Genomic DNA, 19147 nt, shown 5'->3' with positions numbered 1-19147 from the left:
CTCCCAGTCCACCCACAGCCCCAGTCCAAGGCCCACCCATCTGCAGGTTGGGTTGAACCTGTCCACCCCACCACCTCCATTTACAAGGCCCAGGAGCTCAATGGCAAGAGAAGGGATTCATCGCCTGCCTAGGGGGAGCCGGCTTTTGCCACCACAAGTTTGCTCCTGCTATTCCCCCCACCAGGAAACCCACCCACTAGGTACATGAAAAACTCAGCAGAAACCCTGACACAGGGAGGCGCCCAGGCCGGGCTACCCATTATTACTGTTCTGATTTCTAAACCACGAATCTTACCTCTAGTCCTGCCCCTTCCATGAAGCCTTCCTGGAAAGCTCCCTGCTGGCCGCAGCTTCACTTTGCCTGCCTGCCTGCCTCCTGGAGGGGGCCTCCGCCCTCACTGGCCTGGGCTGGGCCAGGAGAGAGAGCCCACCCACCTCAGGGATCCTCTGGGCTGGAGCAGCAGGCAGCGAGTCTTCCTGCTCCCTAGGGCACACACTGTCTGTGCAAATGCGTGGTCACCTGATTCCAGCCCATCTTCCCTCCCCTATAGCCTGGCAACTCAGCCGTACCCATGGCTGAGTTCCTGAAGCCACAGCCAGATTCTCCCAGCATCTATCACTGGGCCAGTCCCACGGGAGGAGGTGCTTGGTAAATGTGAATTGAAACCCCAGCTCCCTGGGGCCTGGATTCTGCAGTCTGCATCCTCCACAATCCTACCTGCACCTTCAAGCCATGGAGCACCCCGCTCTGGCCACCTTACCTGTTCCTCCCCATCGTCTCATGGTCTTTGACCACCACATGAAGCTCAGAGCCCTGGTCCAAGGGGATGCCCTTGAGGTCCCATTCAAAGCCCTGGAAGAAAAAGAGAAAAGGTGTCTTAACCTATGGGCTTCCAGGAGAAGAGACTGTGTCTGCTTCACCTTCATGGCCCCAGAGCACTGAGTAGGCATTCATGAATGATTTTAGTGGATAGGCAGATGGACCGATGGATGGATGGCTGGATGGATGAATGGATGGATGGATGGACAGATGGAGACCACAGCTCCAGAATTTCAGAGGTGACAGTAAGAGCTGAAGACAGCAGAAGAGAGAAGGAGAGAGGGCTCTCACAGGCCCCTCTCCCAACTCAGTTTCAACCCATCCCCAGGAAGCCAAACCAGGAGTGTGGCTGGGAAAAAGCCAGGTGACCCTGAAGCATCCTCAAGGACCAAGATTATTGGGCTTGTCCAGAAGCCAGGCCCTGGGGGGCAGCACGAGTTAGTGCCATATTGGCTAGGCCCCCATGACTCTCCTCAGAGCAAAGGCTCCCCTGTGCATCTGACCCCATCCATGCAAGGCAGCAGGGCTTCCAAAGGACCACCCGGGAGCCATGTATGCAGGGAGCTGGTTGAGGAGACAGGGGCCAGCAGGAGCCAGAGGAGGACCTGCCTCATCAGGGAGGGCTGTAGGGAAAAGGTGAGCTTTGAGCAAGGAAAACGAACAGCCTGTGTGAGAGAAACAGGCAGGCAAGAGAGTCCCTGAGCACCCTTTACTTGGCTGGCCAGAGCTGGGGGAAAAAAGAAACAAAAAATGTCTAGCTCCTCTCCATTTACCTAGTAGGCCAGGCCACCAACCCTCCTCCCAGGTTCCTAGAGCCAGAAGGATTTCACTGGCAGGCTGGACCACCAGCCCCTCCCCACCTCAAGGACGCTGCTGAGAAGGCACTTCCTCCACAAGCCCCCTAACTTGTCCCTGCAGACACAACTACAGCAGAGAGAGAGAAAAGGAAGGAGAAAAACTCACATACCTCATTCCATACAGGGTTCACACTGTTCTTGATGACTTTGGTTCTCTTCTTCACCCCTATAAGACACAAAAGGAAGAGTGGGGAGACACATCCCGCCCTGCACCTTCCACTGAGTTAGACTCAGCTTCTGAGACCTGTGCTTCAGCTCAGTCGCCAAGGGAAATCTTACAAAACCAACAGATTCCCCGCGAACCCACCAGTCTGCAATGAATCCCCAGTGCCAGTCACACAACTTCCCCCTGTCAGCTCTGGGACCTCAGAAACATGTTTTCAAAAGAAAGTACCCAGGTCGACTCTCCTTATTGAGTTTGTTATTGTTATTTCTGACTTTTTAAATAATTTTTTTTTTTTTTGAGACGGAGTCTGGCACTGTTGCCCAGGCTGGAGTGCAGTGGCGCCATCTGTGCTCACTGCAATCTCCGCCTCCTGGGTTCACGCCATTCTCCTGCCTCAGCCTCCCGAGTAGCTGGGACTACAGGTGCCCGCCACCACGCCCGGCTAATTTTTTGTATTTTTAGTAGAGACGGGGTTTCACTGTGTTAGCCAGGATGGTCTCAATCTCCTGACCTCATGATCCACCCACCTTGGCCTCCCAAAGGGATTGCAGGGGTGAACCACCACGCCCAGCCTAAATTTTTTAATTATAAATTTTCTGATTCTAGCTTTTTTGTTTTTTTTAGAGACAGCATGTCTCTCTGTTACCCAGGCTGGAGTGCGATGGTGAGATCATAGCTCACTGCAGCCTCAAACTCCTGGGATCAAGCTATCCTCTTACCTCAGCCTCTTGAGTAGCTGGGACCACAGGCACACACCACTAGATCCAGCTGGTGTGTGTGTGTGTGTGTGTGTGTGTGTGTGTGTGTGTGTAGATGGGGGCCTCACTATATTGCCCAGGCAGGCCTCGAACTCCTGGCCTCAAGGGATCCTCCCACCTTGGCCTCCCAAAGTGCTGGGATTACAAGTGTGAGCCACCACATCCAGCCTTCTAATTCTAGAAATGAACTATCTTCCTAGAAAGTATTTCATTTCTCTTTTGAACTATATCTACCTCCAGAAATTATAGGATTCCATCTATAAGAAATGTCCAGAATAAGCAAATTAATAGAGACAGAAAGCAGATTAGTTGTTTCCAGGGGCTAAGAAAAGGGAAAGGGAAGATGGAAATGGGGTGTGATTGATTAAACTGTATGGGGCTTCTTCTTGAGGTGATAAAAATGTTCTGGAATTAGATCATGATGTTGATGGTACAACATTGCAACCTAAAACCACATAAATTATATACTTTGAAATGGTTAAAATGGTGAATTTTATGATATGTTAATTTTACTTCCATTAAAACAAAATCCACTTCACCCTCCAAGGCCTTGAAGAGGTCTGTCTGAGGCAAGCTGTCCCAAGGAAGCTCTGTGTGGCTGGGAGGGCCGGCTGAGGGCATGCAGAATGGCTTTGAGGTGGACAAGAAGATCTAACACTTTGATGGCTGAGAGCTCACCCACAGTGCCCCAGACGATGCACGGCAGAAGCCCTTCCTCTGGAGCGGTGGGCATGAAGGGGCGAGTGCCTGTCCCCAGTGAGGTGGGACAGGTGAGGCTTGAAAGAAAAGTGGCGAGGGAGACGCACAAGGAGACCCCCCTCCTAGGGCAGGTTCTACAGCTGTGAGCAGGGAGGTCATTTCCATAGAAGAGCCGTAGGCTGGGAGAAACAGGCAGCTGCCGCAGCCCCTGGTCCTTTACTGGGCTGGCAAGTGCATTTCTCTCTGAATGATCCACAAAACAAGGAGTTTGGACAGAGCTTCGGCCCTCTCCGCTTGAGGGCCCACTGTGTGGACTGACAGGTCAGAGCGAGGGGTTCCCCCACTAAGCCCAGTAGGTCTGCAGACATATCTTCCATGAAGACACTGACCCACAGAAAGAGTGTGGAAAGACCCAGAGAAGAAGAGAAAGCATTTAATGAAGCTTTGTTCTGCAGTGCTCTGGGGAGCACAGGAAGGGCTACCCATGTCTGACTTTTCCAGTAAGCATCAGGAACACAAATGATGGGGCGTTCAACAGACAATTCAAGGGGTTCAGCCCGACACCGAACTTTTATTTGGGTCGGCTCTTAAAGATCACCTCATTCCACCCGACCTGTGCAAGACTCAGTGGAAAGCCTTTGGTCTCCACCTGGATGGCTCAGCTTTCAGAGAGTCCTGCCTGGACCACGAAAGCCCCTTGAGCCTCTGGCAACATCTCCCAGGAGCCCCAGTAAGCTTTAAAGTCAAGCACATCAGTGCCCATTCAGCCTGGAGTGGTGCAGCCTCCTGTGGGGTCAGCCCCACCCTGCCAGGTTCAGAGCCTGGAGAAGAGGAGGAGGGAAGCAGAGAGGGATCGAGCAGGCAGGCAAGGGGTGAGGGAGGATTTGAAGAAGAGGAGAGAGAAATAGAGAGAGAGAGTGCACACGTGAGAGGGAGCAAAAGACCATCTGAGAGAGGGAGGCAGAGAGGAGCTCAGGGAGATTCTAAGGGAGTTATCTTGTAAAGATTTGCTCGCTGTAGTGAGTGCTGCAGAGATTCCAACAAACCTCCCGCAGGGAGAGGGTGAGCTCCCAAACTCCCTCTCCCGCTTCGAATCACTGATCATGGAAAAAATCACGAAATTTGAAATCACAGACCACTATAAAACACTTATTTCCTGTGATTCTTTGAGGCAGCAGTTCAGACTTTTTGGTCACAGGATGTCGCTGTTAAAAATTATTGAGGATGCCAAAGAGCTTCTACTTAGGTGGCCTGTATCCATGAATTTTTACGTTAGAAATTATAACTGAAGCATTTAAAAATAATTAAAAATAATTATTTGGTAGTTAATTTTAAAATCACAATAATAAGCCCAATAAATATTAACATAAGTGACACATCTATAACAACAATAACAAAAAACTGTAACTTCCCAAAAAACGAAAAGTGACACTTTTAGATTTTTGCAAATCTCTTTAATACCTCAGCATTCAAACTGCTGAGACTCCTCTTTTTGGTTGATGTCTATGAAGAAATCCAGCCCGATATGTAGTTGGAAAGGGAGGCCTATTATAATAAACTTTCAGATAATTATGAATATCCTTCTTTGATACTACATCAAAACTCAACAAGTATTAGTTCTTAACTTCTTAACTGTGAGTTGCAATGTGAAATCTGAAACCAGACCAATGAACAGTTTGTACTCTGCTACGTTAAAATTCATTGTTCTATCTTGCACTTTGACTGAATCTTTCACCCGTGTATGATTCTGTAACGGCTGCACTGGTCATTTGGAAAATTTGTGTTCAATCAGTTATGTAGATCTTCCAGATGTTGACACATTTCATAATGCCCTAACAAAAAATTACACTCATTCATAATGTCACCATCAGCCTTCTGTAAGGAGGTAGGGTGATTGAGCAAGCTGCCTGCTTTACAGCTTTCTGTCTTACAGCCTGTTTTTTTCAAGCTCTGTGTAGCAGGTGGTCACCTAGTGGGCTAAAACCAGTTCCTGACAGGCCCCAGGAACTTATAGATGAACCCCAGTGAACTTTCCCCATGACCACGCTAAAGCCTGCACCCCAGGAGACCTGTAGCTTCATTACCATAACATGCGACCTGTGTGCTGACACCTGACTCACTACATCTATGCCACTGGGAACCCTCCTCTACATGCCATTATGCACCCTCTCCCCTCTCCGTTGCCCCATAAAACCCTCTTGTCACTTTCCCTCAGGGAGACACTGCTTTGTCCCGGTGCTCTGGCTTGTGACAAGTAATAAAACTCCTATTGATCAAAACCTGCATTCTCATGCAGAGTCGTTTGTTACTCCCCATGTGAACAAATCCCAGTTTTGGGGAAGTAACACTTTCAGTACTGGGAAGCTGGAAGTTACTTCTCAAAGTTTTCTAAACTCCAATTTCTGCTTGAAAGCTCAAATTTCTTTGATTGGCAGCAAGTGGTATTTCAAGCCATTTTCCTTGAAATGGCAGGCTTACTCTTTCATTTTTAAGAAAATATCTGCCCAATGCCCAGATCAAATAACTATAGTTTGTCAGTCATTCTTTAAAGTAAAAACAGTATTCTATGAAAAAAAAAATCAGCTAGTTCGGTTTGTCACTCAAGCAGTGAGTCCAGTGCTTTTCCTGGAGACAGTCATCGCTCTGTGATGGGCAGCAGAGGTGCTCTATACATACTTCCCATTCCATCACACAGAACATTCTCAACACCTGTCCAGGAGGATTCAAACTGATCCTGTTACTGCTTCATCAAGGACACTCTTAAACGAAGCTGCCTTTTTATTTTTAATTGTGAGTGCATGCAATCTAAAAAACACAAGAAGCACAATTTAGTGCCAAGGCCTTTTTTTTTTTTTCCTTGAGATGGAGTCTCGCTCCAGTCACCCAGTCTGGAGTGCAGTGGTGTGATCTCGGCTCACTGCAACCCCCGCCTCCCAGGTTCAAGCGATTCTCTTGCCTCAGCCTCCCAAGTAGCTGCGACTAGAAGTGCCCACCACCTAGCTTGGCTAATTTTTGTATTTTTAGTAGAGACGGGGTTTCACCATGTCGGCCAGGCTGGTCTCAAATTCCTCAGCTCGGGTGGTCTGCCCACCTCAGCCTCCCAAAGTGATGGGATTACAGGCATGAGCCACCACGCCCAGCCTGCCAAGGCCTTGATTAATGTTAAGGTGCCAGTAGCATTAGCTGCCATTGCTGTTGTACCATCAGTACAAATGTCCAAACAGTGAAAAAGGCAGTTGTTGTGAAGGAGTTTTGACCTTCTGACCTGTTCAAAGAATCTTGAGGATTCCCCCCAGGTTCCACGTACACTTTAAGAACTTCTTAGGGACTGGTGAGGTCCTCACACTTGTAATCCCCGCAGTTTGGAAGGCTGAGGTGGGAGGATCGCCTGAGGCCAGGAGTTCAAGACTAACCTGGGCAATAGAGTGGGGCCCCATCTCTATAAAAGCTTTTAAAAATTAGCCAGATGTAGTGGTGCATGTGGTGCCTGTGGTCCCAGCTACTCAAGATGCTGAGGTGGGAAGTTTGCTTGAGCCCAGGAGTTTGAGGCTGCAGTGAGCTGTGGTCATACCACTGCACTCCAGCCTGGCCAACAGAGCAAGACCCTGTCTCTAAAAAATAAAATAATCTCTTAGGAAATTCATTTAACATTTCTGCCTCAATTTCATCATAATAATACCTACTTTACAAGAGGTTGTTGTGAAAATTACCAAGATAGAATGTTGAGGTGCCTGGCACATAGCATGCTGATTACATGTGAGTTTCTTTCTCCTGCCCTTCCCTCTGTGCCCACTCTGATGGATCTAGTGAACTCCTACTGACTCTTCAGCACCCAGCACGGTTGTCTTTCCTCTGGTAAGACTCCCCTGACTCTCCCAAAAGAGGCAGCTGGTCTCTCTTTGGTGCTCCCTAACCAAGCTGTGACCACATGTGCAGCACAGCAGCATAGCAGTGTTCGTCTAGCTCTGAACCCTCAACTGGGCTGGGAGTTTCTGGCGGCAAACACCATGCCTTACGCATGTTACTAACAGTAACCCTAGTCTATAGCGAGGTGGCCAGTAATCGGGTGCTGAGCGAATGGGTCCTTTTCTTTCCATGTTGACTGCAAGTTGACTTCCTCACGAGAGGATAGAAGCGCTGTTTCCAGGGAACGCCCCAAGACTTCATTCATGGTGTGGCTGTTTGTCAGCAGAGGGAGGATGAAAGGAGGCATCATGTAGGGGAAGGGCCCTGGCTGAGCCACTTCGAATTCTCTGTGGCCCACGTTGGTGTGGCTCCAGCAGGAGTCAGACATACCGCTTTGGAGTCACTCGACTAACAGCCACCTTAGGGAAGACCTTAGGAAGGACTCATAACCTCCAGGCCTTGCTCCTCAGCAATCAATGGATCATAACAAAAGTGTTTGCTGCATAGGGTTCTGAGGAGGCCTGAGATGCAAGCTACGTGTCCACTTCCCCTCCCCTATCACAGATCAGCTTCCTGTGACCTACAGGAGTAACATGGAAAATTCCATCTGCAGCCTCTCCTGAGCTGCACACTTGGAAACTCATTTCCTGGTGCTCCAGGCTTCCTTAAGTGAGCGATATCTGTGTGCCAAGCCCTGTGCTAAATATCTTTTAATCATTTTCCACTTCCTACCTTCCCTGAAGATGAGGAGAATAAAAGCCCTCAATGAGATTTCACTAAGTCCTGGTTAGAAGGGCCAACTCTGGGACCCTCTTGGGTAACATGAAGGAAGGGGTCACTCATGGGTGCTGCAGCCCCAAAGAGGAGCAGAAACAAATGAAACATTCACTCAGTACAATCATGTGATTTACAGACACCAAGAAAAGGGAAGGCACATTGATAATTAGGAAACAGTTAAGAAAATAGTTCCTCATCATGGATTTCGACCCGCCCTGTTCCTGATCACTAATTTTGGCCTTGAGAGATGTGGCTTTATGCATGTAATTTAGCAGAAGTTTAAGATACAGGAAAGCTCACAGCTTATGTGGGGTGAGGAAAGGGGGCCCTGCCCTCTTCCCAAACTGCTCTGAGGAACTGGGGACCAGCAGCAGGTGTAAGAATCATTATGAAACCCCGAGGTGCTAGACTGAGTGACTCAGCCAATTACAAAAAGACAAATAGTGTATGATTCCATTTATATGAAGTACCTAGAGTAGTCAAAATCGGTCGGGCACGGTGGCTCAAGCTTCTAATCCCAGCACTTTGGGAGGCAGATGCGGGCGGATCACCTGAGGTCAGGAGTTCGAGACCAGCCTGACCAACGTGGAGAAACCCTGTCTCTACTAAAAATACAAAATTAGCTGGGCATGGTGGCGCATGCCTGTAATCCTAGCTACTGGGGAGGCTGAGGGAGGAGAATCGCTCAAATCTGGAAGGCAGAGGTTGTGGTGAGCCGAGATCACACCATTGCACCCCAGCCTGGGCAACAAGAGCAAAGCTCTGTCTCAAAAAATACAAAATAAATCATAGAGAAAGTAGAACTGTGACTACCAGGGACAGTGGGGGAGGGGAATAGGGAGTTAGTATTCCATGGATACAGAGTTTTGGTTGGGGAGGATGACAAGTTCTGGAGATGGTGATAACTGCACAAAGATTAATGCCCCAGAACTGTATACTTAAAAATGGCTAAGATGATGCATTTCATGTTATGTGCATTTTACCACCATGTTTTTTTTAAGTCCAGGTGAGAAAGGGTGTGGACATAGATGGTGGGCCTGAGGTCTACCAGCCAGTATCAGCTTGGGGAATGGGAAGGAGGAGGAGCAGAAGAGGTCTCCCATGCTCGGATGTCCCTCCTAGAGAGAGGACAGAGAGAAGGAGAGGAGTTGCGGTGTCTCAGACTCCCAGTGAGAGAGACAGAGAGACAGCTGCATCTGCCCATGAGTCAGGCAACAGGAGTTACTCTCAGAAGCTGCAGGGGGCTTTGGATCCTACAGTAGCCTGGATGCAGACTCTTGCTTTTCCCCCAAATATTTATTGAGGGCTTACTTTGTGCAGGGCATTTCTTGACGGCCCCATTAGAATTCTCATAAGACCAAGAAAGTGACAGAAATTCAAAGAATCAGCAGAATACCCCAAGGCAGCAGCAAGTGAAAGAAGGAAAGATGGCCCTAGCCTGGGCTGAAGGAAGGGCCTGTATTACCTCTTGGTACAGACACCCCCAAACAAAAAGCACAGGTAGATGGTCATTCTGACACCTGCGCTGCCATGGTTTACTCAGGCCTAGACACCCCAGGAACTGGGCAGCTTCTCCCCTATCACCCTCAGAGCACTGCTCCTCTCCCCCTCAACCACCCTCCACCCCAACTTTCTAAATCCTAGCTGGAACCACAGAAGTGGCCAAAAAAGGAAGGAGCCATGGTGAAATGCACTTCAAGAGAAGTAGTCTTAAAACTCAGAAGGCCAATTAGAAATGGGGAAGATATTTACATATAATTTTTACTTGCCAATTAAAAAAAAAAACAGAACTGGGGAAGATGTTAGAAACATCTATGACAAAAATGGTAACATTCTCAATATATAAAGAGCACTTGCAACTAATGAAGAAAAAGACAAACATGCCCCACCATGGGCAAATGAAAAAGTAATTCAGTAAGAATAAATGCAAATAGGTGATAACGATGAAGTATCACAAATAGTATTTGTACCTTAAGAACGTGTCAAAGATTTATAGGACAGTGCTTTGTGTTAGCAGGATTATTAGAAAAATAAGCCCTCACACTTGGCTGACAGGAGAATAAAGTTGATACAGACTTTATTCAAAGTCTGTATCTTTATTCAATTTAGACTTTAAGAACAATTTGGGAAATGCAGCAATGCATTAAATCTGTCTATAACCTCTGACATAGCAATTTATCTTCTGGTATTTACCCAAAGGAAATAATTAAATATGTGGCCAAAGATTTAGTCACCAGAATGTGCCTCACAGTGACTGTATAATTTAAGCACTGGATATAACTATAAACATTTATATAACCTAAATATTCATCAATAGGAGGTTGAGTAAATTAATGATGGTACATTCATATAATAAAATATTATGCAGACATTTTAAAAGGTTTTACAGACGAATACTTACTGACATAAAAAATGCCCCTTTTTAAAATTAATTAATTAATTTTTTTGAGACAGAGTGTCATTCTGTCATCCAGGCTGGAGAGCAGTGGTGAGATCTCGGCTCACTGCAGCCTCCGCCTCCTGGGTTCAAGCGGTTCTTGTGCCTCTGCCCCCACAAGTAGCTGGGATTACAGGCACGCACCACCATGCCTATCTAATTTTTGTATTTTTTAGTAGAGACGGGGTTTCACTCTGTTGAGGCTGGTCTCAAACTCCTGGCCTCAAGCAATCTGCCCACCTCAGCCTCCCAAAGTGCTGGGATTATAGGCGTGAGCCACCACACCCGGCCCCCTGGTTTATTTTTCAGCAAATGTGCAAACATTGCTGAAAGAAAGAGTCTGGAGACTTCTGGTGGAGAAATGGGACTGACCAGGTGCTATTTCTTGACCTGTTTGACCTGGGTGATATCACACAGGTATTCTCTTCACACACATATTTACTCTCCACCATGGCATTATTACTATTTGGGCTGAATAACTCTGTGTTTGGTGTGGGGGACCTCCCCTTGCACTGTGGCCTGTCTAGCAGCATCCCCGGCCTCTACCCTGTAAATACACACCCTGTGCCGCCGACCCCTGTGGCAACAACCCAAAATGTCTCCAGACATTGGCAAATGTCCTCTGAGGAAAAAACTGCCCCCAGTTGAGAACTACTGTATTAAATCATATATTTATATCTTCTGTACTATGCTTGTATGTTAAATTTCATAATTAAAAATTTTTTTAAAAGGGAAAAAAATCTTGGAGGAAACGTGTCAAATTGTTAACAAGTTAATTCGGCGTGGCATGATTTGGGGCTATTTTTTACTTTTGCCTCATGCCTTTCTGTAGTTTGTCATTTTTAACAGCAAGTACATATTATGTTTCTAAAAAGAAAACAGGCCAGGCGCAGTGGCTCACGCCTGCAATACAAGCACCCTGGAAGGCCAAGGTGGGTGGATTGCCTGATGTCAGGAGTTCAAGACCAGCCTGGGCAACATGGTGAAACCCCATCTCTACTAAAAAAAAAAAAAAATTGGCCAGGCATGGTTGCAGGTGCCTGTAATCCCAGCTACCTGGGAGGCTGAGGCAGGAGAACTGGTCGAGAGCCCGTGAGGCGGAGGCTGCGGCGGGTCGGCATCGCTTACCACCCAACCCGGCCATTGGGGCATCTCACCTGGAAAAAAGAAGAAGAAAGAAAGAAAAGAAAGACGGAAGGAAGGGAGGGAGGGAGGGAGGGAGGGAGGGAGGAGGGAGGGAGGGAGAGGGAAGGAAAAAAGGACATAAAGCTCTTTTTATTCTTTTCTCTTCTTTCTTTTTTTGAGATGGAGTCTTGTTCTGTTGCCCAGGCTGGAGTGCAGTGGCGCAATCTTGGCTCACTGCAACCTCCATCTCCCGGGTTCACGCCATTCTCCTGCCTCAGCCTCCTGAGCAGCTGGGACTACAGGCACCTGCCACTACGCCCAGTTAATATTTTTGTATTTTTAGTAGAGACGGAGTTTCACCGTTTTAGCCAGGATGGTCTTGATCTCCTCATCTCGTGATCCGCCCACCTCAGCCTCCCAAAGTACTGGGATTATAGGCGTGAGCCACCGCACTCGGCCGCTGTTTTCAATATTTTAAGTCATTTGTTATGTGTAAACAGCTAGGTTCAGAGAGTCCGGGGCCTTCAGCCCACTTTCCCTACACAGGTGAGTGAAGAGTGTTCCCTGAGGATAGGAATCCACCTCCAACTAGTGCTATAAGATCTCCCGACTCCTGCCCAAAATCTAGAGACCCCCAGGAGATAGAGAAGAGGAGGTGGGAGGGGGAGGCTGGAGGAGGAGACGCCCTGACAGGACTGACAGGATGAGGGAGAGGGAAGCGTCAGTAATGACTTCTGGGTTCCAGGCTGATGACACAGGGCAGAAATTCACCAAGTGGGGACACAGCAGATCCAGCCTTCAAGGAAATAAGATGTTTCAGCTTTAAAGCAGCAGGGATCTGGTTTTGTTCTTGCATGCATCCAAGCACCTAGAACAACAGCACCAGGCACATAGTAGGTACTCAGTAAATGTTTGTTCAATGAACTAAATGCATGAATAGAGGGATATAAATAATCACATTACGGAATGGAAAATGGGCAGGGCAGAAAAGAAGTACAGATGATTAAATACTATAGGAAATTAAGCTGCTCGTTCACACAATCAGTCAAAAATATCTACCACGGCCAAGTTACTCATGGTATTTTTAGTTAATGAATTAATTAATATAAAAACAAAAGAATGAGCAGTATTCATTAGTAGCTTCTACTATTAATAGAGGTCCTTAGATGGGGAAGCCAAAAAATTGCCCTCAGAGTCCAGCCTCCCAGAGCTCATAGTCTATTTTGGGAGGCAGGTCCTGAAATTACATCCGAGACGGGGAACAACTGCAAGGAAAGTGCGGCCAGCCCAGCCCCATACATTTCAGGCCGCCTGTAGGAGCCAAACACACAGGGCAGGCTGGCTTCTCTGCAAGCGGGCCACTGTCCCATCTGTGCCATGAGAAGGTTGGGCTCAGTGCTTCTCAACCCTGATGCACATCCAAAACACCTAAAAATTTGTCAGAGACAACACCTATGCCTGGGGCCCCACCACAAGGGATTTGGCTTCAGAAAAGGCAGGCAGGGAGGTTGGCGGTGGTCTTTGGTAAAGCTCCCACACACAATGTTGACGTGCAGCCAGAGTTGAGTCCCCCCAGCCTACAATGCTTTGTAAGTTCAGAACTTACAAAAGTTCTGTGTAAGTGTGAACTTACAATGCTTTGTAAGTTCATTCACACAATCAGTCAAAAATACCTACCACTAATGGTTTCCCTCCTTAGGCATCAACTCAGCCCCAAACTCCATCGTGAATGCTCCCACCAGGGGGAGCACAGTAATTTCACCTGCCACCACATCTCAGACCCATTTTTCCCAAGATGCGGTTCCAAAATAACCTGCATTGGGTATTTGTTATATGCTGATTCTTAGGTCACCTTCCAGACCTGCTGCATCAGAACGTCTTCAGCTGGGGACTCTGGAATCTGTTTCTCAAACACATTCTACAAGTGATCTTCAAGAACAGTCAAGTGAGTGAACCATGTCCCAGACTGAGTGAAGCTCCCAGGCGCACCTGGAGGATGGCTAGAGGCTGGGCCAGAAAGGGCACAAACACTAGAGAGCACCTACTTGTGCTCAGCACTGGGACAAACCAATGAACAAATAGGACAGGTCACTGCTCTCAAGGCACCCTGATGCCCTAAGCATGGAGCTGAGCACAGGCCAGTGGGGGCGAGGGGGCGAGCATCCCTAGCAAGGTGCTGCTGCTTGTCATCCAGAGAGGAGAGACTCATGACAGCCAGGGGAATCCTGGGTGTCCTCCTGGAGAAGATGGCATTGCCCTGGGCTTTGAAACACAAATAGACTTGAAACAGCTGGAGATGTTACATTCTATTATATGGTATTTCTGTTTTCCGAGATCATCAGTGCAAATAAATAGTAAGGCATTACAAAGAAGGAATACAGTGATCTGGGCGAGATAGCAGCTGCACGTGTTCGGGGTACTTGGGCCAGGGCAATAGTAAAGAGGGGCTTCAAGGGATTTGGTCATCTTCCCGACTCAAGGACAGTGCCCACTCCAAGCGCTGGTAGCTCCCTGCCGTGACCACTGACCTGAACACATTTAACTTCCCTGGGTTTCAATTTCCTTATTTGCAGAATGGAGACATCGGTAGCCACCACAGGACTGTTACAAGACAAGGGAAAGAGCTGTGAGCAGACCCAAAGAGTGTTAGAGCATCCAGAGCCATATACCAATATGTGCCCTGCTCAGTGTCCTTAGGGAATTTATTTTCCAGCCAATCGTGACCCCGCAATTTCTGCACAGCAAAGCCTTAGGCAGCATCTATGGACAGCGGAGAATGAAGGACTTTGTCTTGAAGTTGCTCTTGCATAGTGAACTCCCAGGCATGTCACCGATCAATGAAAATAGCGAAATTTTCTTCAACATTTCAAATCACACTTTTCAAAAGAGGAATACATATAACTTGTCCCACAGCAAAGAATAAAAGCTACATGTAGATCTCCCTTTGCCAAATCGTGTCTTTCAGCTATCATTATTTTGGGGGGCTTGGAGATATGATTCAGATCACAGGTCAGACTTAAAAGAGCTCCCTTGGTGCCTCCACTGAAGGAGGCTTATGAGAACGCCAGCCACTCTTCCCTCTTCATTTGACCATCTTTTCTGATACATGGATTTTTATTATCCTTATTTTTATTATTGATTCCACAAAGCTACAGGGTATGGCTCCTGGCTAAGTGGAAATCCTCTCTCCTCTCCTTATTTATCTTTCTCTGCAGAACTGGGGTCCTGACTCACAGCTATTGTTCCATCTCTTAATTTTGACAGATCCTTCCTCTTCCCTTTCCCCTCCTGAGACACCCGCTCCCGTGGGAATCTGTCTTGGAGGGGCTGGGGGAGGGGGTTCAGGACGCCTGGTGAGAAGCGGAGTGTGTGTGTGTGATTTATCTGCTGCCCCACACAGAGATACCTGTATCTACTCTAAGCACTACATGTAGAGGCTTAGCTTCTTGAATTTAGAGAAAATATCCTTGACATTCCTCAAAATTCCTTGTATCAAGGCCATTTCCATACTATTCTGTTCCTTTTCCTACTGATTAAGATGGGGCAGATTCAATATAGCCAATGTTGGATAAAGATGGGTGAATGAATGAATGAATGAATGAATGAATGAAAAAAGACAACTTTCAAAGCACATCATCTACACGCCCCGTTTTTCAGTGGCCCTGATTCCTCTCTACCTTCTGTACCCATCTTCCAACTTACCCTTATCCCCACTACCCAGTAAAAGCTCGGACTTTATTTCCTCTGGGTATCAGTCTCAGAAAAGTGATAACCGCTGACCTACGGCACTTTCGCTTTTCCAATTTTTCAAAGCCCTGTGGCATTTATTGTGCTCTGCTCATTTCTCCTCATCGCCCCCCTGCAGAAGTTGGGACTGGGATTTCTGTCCCTGCCGACAAAGGGAGAAACTGTGGCCTGGACTAGGGTTATTTCCCGAGCAGGGGCTGCAGACCCGCCAGTGAGCGCCGAGAGTCGGGTAGCACCCGAGCGTGGGCGCGGCGGCCACGGGGCTCTCACCTCGGAAAGTCAGGCTTGCGACAGGGTCGCTGCGCCGGTCCTTCTTCGCACTGGGGAGGTTGCTGGCCCTCACCAGCAGGCAGCACAGCATGGCTGGGCAGCCCCGGCGGCGCACAGGCGCGCAGTCGGGGCGGGAGCGGGAGCACCGGGCCCGAACACCCACCCAGCAAGCGCCCGGCTCCCAGGCAGCCGCGCCAAGAGAGCTGTAGCCTTCGCTGCTCCTCCGCGGAGAAGTGGCCAATGCCTGGGAGAGGCTGCAGGGAGGACACCGGACACCCACTGGGCGGACCCTCCCCTCCGGCCCCTACCCAGATCCGCCCTGTCCGCGGCGGGCGGGGAGGGACAGGGGTCAGACGGGAGCCTGTGGGGGCGCTGGTCCCTAGCTCCGCGGGTCCCAGCTCCCGGCCAGGAACCAGGCGCAGCTGACGCGGGCGCGCAGCTCGGCCTCCGAGAGCGCACAAGGCGCCGTGGGGCCTGCTCCGCGGGAGCCTCCGGTGACCAAGGCTCCACACCAGCCAGGGCGCCCGGGCCGGGTGCGCACTGGTGCCGACTTGGCCCCTGCCCTGTGCGCTCGGCGAAGGGGTGAAAAGGAGGCAGGAGTGCAGGCGGAAGGAGCGGGCGATCAGAGGCGGGGACGAGAGTGTGTCTTCGGGGAAACCAAGTCCGAGGGCGCGCTGAAGGGGGAGTGTGCGGAGCGTGCCGTGCACCCCGAGCCCCCGGCCTCCCTGCCTCTCGCCTCTCTCCACCCGCCCCATGATCTGCGCCCAGGAGCCCGTCCTCTCCCCTCTGCAGGCTGCCGGGGCGGCCGTTTGGGTTTACTGGGACCCCCGGGACGGGAGAGACTCCGAGGTTCGAGTCCCCGCCAACCCGCCTCGGAGCCTTCTCCTCGGCTGTGTCGAGTCACTCATCTCTGGAGGCAGAGATCTGTATTCAAATCATACCGAGTTCCCTGGAGAACCAGGGTCCAGCTGCGGCCCATTCTGTCCCCTGCAAGTCCCCCATCCTCAACAATCTCTACGCTCCCTAGTCTCCACAGTGGGAAAGCTGCTCAAGGTGTAAGCCTTGAACGGTGATAGTCGCTTCACTTATTATGCCTGGTTCCTTTCCAGCCTATGAACTTCTTGACACAGGGGCCCTGGCTTTGCGCTTCTATCCCCCAGCACTCCAGCACCTAGCCCCGGTCAGGGCACTGTCCGTCTTCCCACCTCCCAAGTCCTCGCTAACCAACCTGCTCACTCAACCTAAATGCACTGCTGCGCAAAATCTCAACTCCCTTTCCCCTCTCTTATTTTGAGGGATACATCATTCTCACAGGGCTAAGCCATAACCCTGGCGAATCCAACTCAGCCTGCCCCCAACCATTGATGTGTTGGAGAGTAACACAGCCGGCCTCAGGGGTGCCTTTTGTAGTCATGACCCCTAACTCAAGCGAGCCCTCACTGCTGGGGGCAATCATACTATACATCTTGCCTCCCTCTCTCCCAGATGCCCCTAGAATACCCCATCGCCCAACCCCACTCTCAGTTTGCTTCCTCTTTACGGAGCAGAGAACTTCCTTAGGCCCCCAGGCTCCTTCTAACGCCCTCAGCATCTGTGCCCAAATCCTGTGAGTTCTCTCCTGTTCTTACGAATGAATCACCCGTACTCCCCACTGAGAACAACTGGGCACATGGACATAGACCCCATCCCCTCTCTCCCATTCAGTGGTGAGTCTGCAGTGATTCTCTTGCTCTCTTGCTTTACCAAGTTCCTCTGTTTACCAGATCATCCCATGAGCACATAAGTATGATGCTATTGCTCTCAAGAAAGCATACCCTTGACCCCACATCCCCTTCAGCTACTGGTCATTTCTCTCTTTTCACAACAATGCCCTTGGAAGGAGCTCTTCATACTTTCTGTCTCCAATCTCCCTCCTCCATTCTGTCTTGAACCCACCCAGTGACACCTTCAACCCCACCAGGTCACCAAAACTGCAAATCCCCCTCCCACTCTCCTTCAAAATATGCCCAAAATCCCACCATTTCTCACCATCTCCATTGTAACCGCCCCCAGTGGAAGCCTGTCATCCCTTGCCTGAGTCATTTAATCAACCCCATAGACTCCCTATGTGTCTCCTGCTCTGCCCTTGCCCCCACGGTCTATCCTCAATCCAATTCTCATGACCTAGTTTTACTCAAAGTCTTCCAATTTTGCTCCCATCTCACTCAGCACAAAACTCAAAGGCCTTATGTAGCCTTAAAAGCCCTGGCTGACCTCCCCAGGACCCATGCTCCTTCAAGCATACTAGCCTTCCAGCTGTTCCCCAGACAGGCCAGACCAGCGCCTCTCCAGGGTCTCTGCCAGCTGTTCCCTCTGGCTGGCATGTCTTCCCTTCCTTCAGCTATTCACTCCAATGAGACCAACCTGGCCACACAATTGAAAACCACAACTTTCCCTCTTTCATCTCCCTTTCAGGCTTCTTCTCTAGCACCAATCACTGTGTAGCATATGTGTCTTACTGGTTTTCTGTCTTCCCCATCAGAATGTCTGCTCCAAGGATGCAAAGGTTTTGGTCTGTTTTGTCCACTGCTGTTTCCTCAGTGCCTGAAACAGCGCCTGGTGCAAAGCATGGTCTCCATAAATCCTTTCTAAATGATGGACTGAAAGAATAAACATTCATCCATCACTTCTGACTTGCTGAAAATAAGTCACATCCCTGCCTTCAGGGAGCTTCTGGTTGGGGGTAGAAACCACAGAGGGTGGCAACCACATCTATAGGCACTGTGGGAAGTGCTCCCAAGAAGTGGAAGGCTGGTAAAGGACAGAGCTGGGATGAGCATGGGGGTGGGGAAAAGGAAGGAGAGGAGAGTCTGAGCCCGTTCTCATCACAGCACCTTCTCTAGCTGCTTGGACCCTCTCCCCTTCCTCCCAACTGTACCCTTCTCATCTCCCCTCAAGACGAGGTGGACATTTGATTCCCTCAACATTCATCCAGACCCCCTTCCCTCCTAGCAGAACCTGACTGCTCAGTTACGTAGCCCCAGCTCCAGGATGGATCCCACTCTATCTGAGCACATTTCTCGGCAATGGCTATCGGTCTAGCAAGAGACCTGTGTCCTAAGTCGTTCCCCTGGAGAGACAGATTTATATGCCATGAATACAGAAGCCCAACTCCCTCTCCTGCTTCGTGTGCATAAGGAAGCTTATAGATACAATTGCTGACCAGTTAAGGATATAGCAGACACAATGGACAGCAGACCAGAGAGAAAAATGGAGCCTGCCTGGGTGCAGGATGATACTATGGAGTTGCTGACAGCAGCGGCCCATCTGGAATGGCCACTGCCAAGACGCAGACTGCAGTAGAGAGGCTGGCCAGTGTTGTGCACTCTGCAGAGCTGGTGGGGGCTGGGAACAGGTGGGAGCCCCACCCCCTACCAAGTTGGTGGGGTGGGAGCCCAGAGCTCCCAGGCACAGCTGCAGCTGCTTGGCTGTGGCCCCAGACCCAGGCATCCCTGCACTCTCCAGGGCCAGGAAGCTTGCAGGTTCAGAAGTGCCTTCTCCCCCTCTCTGGCCTCGTCCCACTCCAGTCACCCACTCCAGGGTGGA

General features: G+C 49.5%; 1 protein-coding gene across 16 annotated transcripts in view; it reads right to left on the bottom strand.

Annotated features, from left to right (window-relative positions):
- Positions 1-19147, bottom strand: part of DYSF (dysferlin) — a 231439-nt gene that overhangs the window by 202568 nt on the left and 9724 nt on the right. For 7 of the 16 annotated variants that reach the window (XM_021924950.2, XM_021924949.2, XM_021924951.2 and 4 more), the window contains exons 1-3: positions 15563-15792; positions 1788-1843; positions 762-853 (exon numbers count right to left, since the gene is read on the bottom strand). In XM_021924950.2, the coding sequence (XP_021780642.2) occupies positions 762-853; positions 1788-1843; positions 15563-15653 (239 nt within the window). In that variant the 5' untranslated portion in view covers positions 15654-15792. Of the gene's footprint in view, positions 1-761; positions 854-1787; positions 1844-15562; positions 15793-19147 lie in introns of those variants that run through there. The other 9 variants (XM_021924954.2, XM_021924952.2, XM_021924957.2 and 6 more) reach the window with 2 other exon arrangements.

Source organism: Papio anubis, chromosome 14 (genome assembly GCF_008728515.1).
Source record: "Papio anubis isolate 15944 chromosome 14, Panubis1.0, whole genome shotgun sequence".
In the NCBI taxonomy this organism is placed as follows: Eukaryota; Metazoa; Chordata; class Mammalia; order Primates; family Cercopithecidae; genus Papio; species Papio anubis.
The sequence above is the reverse complement of the archived record's forward strand: the minus strand, read 5'-3'. Positions and strand labels throughout refer to the sequence as shown.